General features: G+C 40.9%; 1 protein-coding gene across 1 annotated transcript in view; it reads right to left on the bottom strand.

Moving 5' to 3' along the window:
- Window positions 1-7494, bottom strand: part of LOC110020225 (aspartokinase 2, chloroplastic-like) — a 31222-nt gene extending 23728 nt beyond the window's left edge. The window contains exons 1-4 of the mRNA XM_020718254.1: window positions 7418-7494; window positions 6735-7233; window positions 6563-6645; window positions 6428-6468 (exon numbers count right to left, since the gene is read on the bottom strand). Coding sequence (XP_020573913.1) covers window positions 6428-6468; window positions 6563-6645; window positions 6735-7136 — 526 coding nt within the window. The 5' untranslated portion in view covers window positions 7137-7233; window positions 7418-7494. The remainder of the gene's footprint in view (window positions 1-6427; window positions 6469-6562; window positions 6646-6734; window positions 7234-7417) is intronic.
- Between the last annotated feature and the right edge of the window lie 78 nt (window positions 7495-7572).

The raw sequence follows: 7572 nt of genomic DNA, 5'->3' as shown, positions 1-7572 counted from the left end.
TTTTTCCCGTCACCACTTAGGTTGGATGTGAGTCCCAGTGCTTTTCTTCCTAACGTGACAAAGATATTTTCCTGCTACCACTTGGGTTGGATGTGAGTCCCAGAGCTTTCCTTCTCAATGTAGCAGATATTTTTTTCGCTACTAAAGAAGTTTTCTAGACCTCAACCAAAAGTGAGGTCAACAACAGATGTTAAAGCTTCTGATTCCTTCAAACTTCAATTTCCCGAGGATCGGTGTGAGGCCCCCTATACAGATGTTAAGGCTTCTGATTCCTTCAAATTCTGATTTCTTCAAATTTTAAATTCCCGATGATCGGTGTGAGTCCCCCTATATGGATGTTAAGGCTTCCGATTCATTCAAATTTAAATTTCAGGATCGGTGGAATGATTTTAATTCTTTCCACATATTTTCCACAACCTATCCCTAAATTTTCAGCATGCATGGTATTTCCTAAATTTTGGTGTAAATCCCGTGTTGGTGGCTGTCTCCAAATTTTGGTATAAATCCCACATGGTGGCCCCGTACTTCCTTTTTCAAACTGATTTCCTCACTCAATTAAATCTACAACAATCAAACGATGCAAATGTGACGAATCCCTGCATCCCCGACGGAAACATTTAAAAAATATTCAGTAAGCCGTTGTCTTTGGATTGGGAATCCCTTAATGGAAAGTCCCAACTCAAATTTGATTTTGACTCTGGATTGATTCATTCTGAGTATGGTGTACTTGGATGGTTCTTTTGATCGTGTTGATCACTTCGGCCAACACCAATACGCGCGATGTGCTTGTTCAGCACACCACACCTATTGGGGTTCTATTTGTTGACCTCATTTTTTAGTGAAGTCTTAGTCTCCTACTCTTAGAACCTAGGATCTAGCTTTAGGAGTTCTTATTGACCATCCTAGCGGACTAGCGATGGAGTCTACCTCCCGTAGAACTTCAAGCCACTTCTTGACTCATTTTTGTGAAGAACTCGCATGAGTGGTTCCAAGCCTTCTTTACTTATTTTTGCGATGAACTCGCGTGAGTGGTTCCAAGCACTCATCTTCTAGTTGCAAGGGCTAAGGATCAACATGTAGAGGGTTCGGGAATGAGTTCCTATAGGATCAAACAACCTTAGGTGAACCCTTTGTGACTCGATTACTCGTGAACGCCGCAATTCATGTACTCACTGCACCACACACGACTTTGACTTGAATCGACTCGCCCATCGGCGAACTCGTCCGGACGACCCTGGATGACGCGAAACGGCACACACAGATGCTCCCGGGACGTCGACTTTAGCTAGGAAGGACACCCGTATTGTTATGGTTTCGCGCGCGAGCGATTAACACAGATATTGATGCATATTTTTTTAATTAGCGGTGTGCAGGCCCAGGCTCAACCCAGGTTCGACTCGGGTTCGATTCAGGCTGAAGTTAAACGATTTTGAATTTTAAATTTTTGAATTTCAAATTCTTCATTTAATTTTATCTTAATTGAGAGTTAAAATTTTCCATTTGAACCCAGCTACCTGAATGGAATTTATTTAATTCCCCGCCTAATCTCCCGTAACGTTCACCTTGCCTATACAATCCCGCTTAGCTTCTGGCATCGGCTCTCCTGTCTGGCTCCTTTCTTCTTCCGCTCTGCACCGAAAACTCCTCTCGTATATCTTTCCCTGATCTTTCCCTGCCTCGTGCTCGAGACAGGTCGGCCTCCCTCTTCCTCTATCGATCCCGACTCCCTCGTCTCGCTCAACTCGCGTCTCCTGCTCGGCTTCCTTGCATTCGATCCCACCTCCTTCCTCGCTCAACCGAATAACCTCGCCTCTCCTCTGCACGATGAATTCAGACCAAGCAGCAAGAGGATCTTCTTCAACATTATCCCTTCCTAGTATAATAACAACTCATAGAACTTCGAGGTAGTTTGCCTAGCGCGACGTAAATCCTCACACTCTTTTTTTATGCTCCTGTACAATCATGTTGTGCATTGTAAGTCCTAACCCGCCTTATGTTCCGAGGTTATCGTACGGTACAATATAAACACTCATATCTCTGCGAGCTATTTGCATAATCAAGTATTATGCAAGTTTAAGTCCCAAATAATAAAACTGACAGGCAAATACTTAATTAACATCGTCTCTAAAACACAACCACACATTATGATAGTTTGGGAAGTCATTGAGGATTCCTCTCTGGATCTGTGACATCCCCTACCTTTTCTTTCCTTTGGACTCCTGAAATAACTGTTCATATTTGAGCCACTCTCATTTGTCCTTCCACGTCCTAACTTGAAAACCTGAACCTTGAATTCTTGAAGACTAAAACCACTTATCATTATCGAAAATTTTCTCAAGTGACCAAGTGACTCCCGTCACTTAGGATGTAATTAACTATAGTGGCTTACCTCTATAGGGAACTTGGAACCCAGGTAAAATAAACCCTATTTAATTTTTGTATTAAATAGGGAAATTTGTCGGTCATACTTAAAAGGTTCGCAAACCAAATGGATGTCACAAATCTCTTAGTTTGCAGGATTAGGTCTATTGCCGAGATCTACACTTATCTTTCGGGAGGGTGTAGTATTCGCGGTATCGGGCACGATTATGCAAACTATTAGACGAATGAGATCCATTTGGTCTCATTTTTCAAAAATTAAAACATATTGCTTTTAAAACTCAAAATATATATCTCTTTTATTAAATTAAATCTCAAAAATTATTTTCATATTTTCATATTTTTAAATTAATCGAAAAATTGACCGACAGTATAGTGGTTGGGAGAAGCGTGAAAGGAGTTAGGGAGGAAGGACAACGGTAGTAACCTGCAGAAAGGGGGAATGGTTGGGTGTCGAGGTGACAGAGGGAGAGTTCGGTGGTTGAGAAGTGGGGAGGATACAATCAACATCTCGGAAAGGATACAACCGAAACACCACCAACTCCTCAGATACAACCCACAAAGGGGAAAGAATTCCGCACAGGAATTTGAGAACAAACATAACCAAATCTTACTCCTCACACACAGAGGACAACAAGTTATAAGCTCTCAGTAAACTTCTACACAAAAGGAAAAGGAGGGAAAGGCAAGAGGAATCCAGAAGACACTGCGAAGCTTCCATGGATCGCGCTGCATCTCCACGGATTGCAAAATTTTGTTATCCCTGCCTCTCGCCCTCGCGAGTGATCGTGGCTCTCGCCCGTCCCACTGTTCCCATTAGAGTTTGCGGGCCTTCGATCTCTCAGGATTGAAGCGCCCTGTATCGGGGCGCATTCAATGCCCAGGGACACTATTTTAGCGCCCGTATTAGGGCATTTGTTAACGTCTGCATCAGTCTTCTGAGGTTGGGGGAAACTTCGACATCATAGGTTGAAGCTTCTATTTCATATTCAGTCACCCATGGATCCCACTAGCGACTGCACAGTCTCTCGAGGCGCCTGAGGGTCTTCTCCCGCGTACTGCAAACATCCACCTTAATCCCATCTTTTGTGATTGTGTGCCCTGCACATAATGTTGAATTTTCACAAAGTATCTCATAGGCGGTTCGGTCTTGTGTACCGGGAGAGTAGCCCGAGCCTTCCCGCTCTGTGGTGGAGTGGTTGATACGGTATCGTCAACGAGGCCTTGAAATTTTTTGTTGTATTTGCCCCATGTTAGGAGCCAGTATCATGGTCCGCTCATTATGTATCACCACTAATTCTGGTTCCCCTGACACCGCTTTGCTGATAAGGGATGCAATGTCCTTAGGCTCCGTCAAAGGAAGGAGGGTGATGCGCTTCCCGTCCTTGGTGAAAGAATACGTGTTTCTATATCCATCGTGTTGAGTCCTCTAATGAAACCGTCGTAGTCGTCCCAACAAAATGTGGCAGGCATCCAAGAGAACCATGTCACATCATATTTTGTCCTGTAGCTATCCTCCGATCAAAAATTTTACCAAGCATCTTTAGTCAATGCTGCCTGATTCTTTTTTTTCAAGCACATTAGTAAATATAACTGGGAATGTCTCTACCATCTGTGTCGATGTCCCGTTCTTGCTGCTTCCGCCATTGATGATTAGATTACAAACTTTTTCGTTCACTGTGCAACGTTGTAGAATATGTTGTACAGAAGCCACTGTGAATCCATCGTGTCCTTGTTTTGTAGGATCTGTCGAATTATGAGTGCTACTCCTTCGTCTAGTGGGAATTGATATACCTTACCCTATTCCTTAGCTTTCTCCTCTTCACTTATCTCTTCTATGTAGACTTGATATGTGAGTCTGACTACCCTGCTCGTGGGGCAGCTGGAGGCTATGTGGTCGTAGGCGTGGCATCGGTAGTACTTCCTGGTCGGTACCGTGTTGGAGGAGCTACCCTTCCCCTATTTCTTTCCGCTTTGATCTGTAGTGTCATTCCCCTGTTCGGGCTTGCCCGTGTCTCCCTGGATATCCCTGTTAGTCGTGATAACTGTATGTAGCAGTCTGCCTAAAGGTTGCTGCTTGAAAGATGGTTGTTGTCGGCTTTGTTTCTGTTGCCTTTCCACCTTCAAGACTAATAGATTTGTCGTGATAAGCTAAGCCATGTAAATGCTCCCTTTACATAAATCCTTCTCCGTAGAGATGTTTAGGACACGTACGCGAGTCTAGTCGTTCATATAACAAAAATGCAAAAAAAAAAAAAAATTTGTTTTAACGTGTTAGCACTAAAATGATCACTTGTGAGGATGGCATGTCAGGCACTGCAGCGCCGCCTTTGCGGTGCCATAGTATTATACTTATATAAAACATCGTGACACCACATAGGCAGTGCCGCAATGCCTCCCCTTTCATCCCTAAATTAAAAGGATTCGCATCACAATGCCGTATATACAACCTCGTGATGTGGTCCTTTTAATTTGTGGGTTTGCATTTGCATTTTGCATTTTTATGTGCATAGCACTATTTGAAACGGTATGGTGGAACAACTTTGCCCATGCCCATCATGGATTTGTTTTCTTTGGCTATTTTGTTTCATCATTGTTTCCATGTTGCATATATTCAGTGTGCACATCAAGCTTTATAGCATGTCGAACCTTGCGTCCATGCCTATGGGTTGAATCCTTGAAGCAACTTGTGCATCTGTGTGCACTACACGACTTGTCCCTTTTGGGTAAGTCCGCTATTCATTCCATATAGATCTAGATTTTCAGTCAACACGATAGCGGTGGAACTAATGTTAAACCATGGAGATGACATATGGTTATAATAAAAAATGAGTATTGTCTTTGACCTTGTCTATGCAAACAATGTAAATTACTCTATCATCACAAAATTTTGCAAGAAAGTTCTAAGAATGTGGATGAAATAACATTTATCATTTATTTGATAGATATTAGTCTATTTGAGTCCTTGGGATAGTGCTAGTTTTGGTGACTCTATCAGGATCCTACGAGCATGCCCTTAGCCATATTTTTCTGCACATACTAGATGATGTGTTAGGTAATAGCTTATACATTGTAAGGTCTCTTTGAACCCATAATTCTAATAAATTAAGAACATTTTTATACAATATGCCGAAGCCTTTCTAGGTTTACCACTGCCTAAATTAACACCTACAAAATAAATATTATTATGGCTTTATAATTTATGCTCCACATTTTGACATGACTCCATGCAGAAAAATTCCTCAATATATATGCTAGCGTGCTCACATCACATGCAACAACTAGATCACAAGCCAATAAAAAATAATGACTGTGCATATAAAAAATTTAACTACAACCTAACCATAGGTTAAATATGCATAAGTTGTTACCTAACAATGTACAAGTGAACATAGGGATATGTTGTTGTGGGAGGCCTCTTTGAAGCCATAATAAAAATAAATTAGATTTTACCCTGGTTCGGATATGAAGGCCATTGTAAGGCTTTTCTCATATATTTGTTTGGGTTAAGTTTGGTTTGATTTACTTCAAATCACTCCACTCTAGCTTATATTATGAGAACTGTCTTATGAGATGTCTTCATAGCCACCATTTTGTCTTTCTTGATACATGCTCAATTCATTTCTCATCTTCTCTCTTTCTGTTTCTATGTCAAGCCGTTTGAGAATGGAGATCTAAAATGGGCAAAAATAAGGAAAATAACATAGGGACGCAACAATTTTATTACCGTTAATCGGATGTATACAAATGATTCGAATGTCAGACAATATCGCATACTTCCTGATCAGATTCTACTGTTTTCCGCATCAATTTAAAACCTGTATTTAGCAAATAGTCATGGAACTGTAAATTTTCTCATCCAACAAACTTCAATTTATCTAAATTGTTTTTTATTATACAAAATCAAATGCTTTTTATTTCTGTCTGAAAAACATGGTTTCAAAATAAACATTAACCATTTCCATCAGTAAAACATCACGATAAAGCCAGGAAAGACCTATGTAATTGCAGGATGCTTCATCTATGAAAACGCTTAAACAAAATTCACCTGATATGACTGCCTTCTCTACTCCTAATTCATTCGCTGTCCTGTAATAAAAAATGAGCACAGTTATATCCATAAAAACAAGCCAGAGATAAATAATAGAAAACGTAAGCATGATTAGGCAAGGAAATAACTTACCTTAGATGTAAATCTTTTATGAACCTCAGCTCATCGATTCCAGACACATTGGATACACCACAGCTCACTGCCTTCTCCCCTGCCTAAGTAAGAAATATAAGATTCAGGACTAGATGTCGAACCGAGGGGCATCTATATTTGCAGTAGCTAGGGATCATAGGATACCTCAAACCTGCAAAAGTTTGTTTGTAGTTTTTCCCATAGCAGAGAGAACAATCACTGGCTTCTCATCTGAAAAACTCAGAATGATATTTGCAACCTCCCTCATCCTCTCAGCTGTGGCTACTGAAGAACCACCAAATTTCATCACAATGCTCAACTGTTCAGCACATAGATCATCATTATGCTTTTCTATTTCATCTTTTACCACTACTGCAGAATCGCCTCTCTGGCAACAAATTCTCAAATATCTTCCCCTTAAACGTTGAACCATTCCCCTCTTTCTAGAGACCCTACCAAAATGCTCAAACCCAGGTGCAAACCGCCTGTTTAATAACAAGCCAATCGAACTCTGCAAATTCCTTCCAAATCCCGTGACACCAGATAGAACCCCCATCTGAAGCGGGATCGCCATGCGTAATCACAAACCTCTTCCCTGTCCAGGATCCAATCCTATTACTAATCGAAAAACTAAAATGCAGACTCTCTATCCACGATAAACTTCTGAAGATCTGCACATATTAAGTTCAAGCGAATTCTTAGCAAGTTGTAATTGACAAAACCCCCAATTAACCGATTGATCACAATGACTACAAACAAAAATAAACGTGAAACACGAGAAGGCACATTGAAAACACATTGATCCGTTCACGGAAAATACGTTCGAGAAATCAAGAACAGTGGAAAGATTCGCACCACGATACTGATCCACCATAAGCAATGCAGAGAAGACTGCATTTCTTCTACCCCTTCGAGTGAAACCGGAGCTTCTGTGGGACGCGGGAAGTAGAATAAAGGATATATATATACATATATATATATATATATATATATATATATATGCACTTTGT

Source organism: Phalaenopsis equestris, unplaced genomic scaffold (assembly GCF_001263595.1).
Source record: "Phalaenopsis equestris unplaced genomic scaffold, ASM126359v1 Scaffold000094, whole genome shotgun sequence".
Taxonomy (NCBI): domain Eukaryota; kingdom Viridiplantae; phylum Streptophyta; class Magnoliopsida; order Asparagales; family Orchidaceae; genus Phalaenopsis; species Phalaenopsis equestris.
The sequence above is the reverse complement of the archived record's forward strand: the minus strand, read 5'-3'. Positions and strand labels throughout refer to the sequence as shown.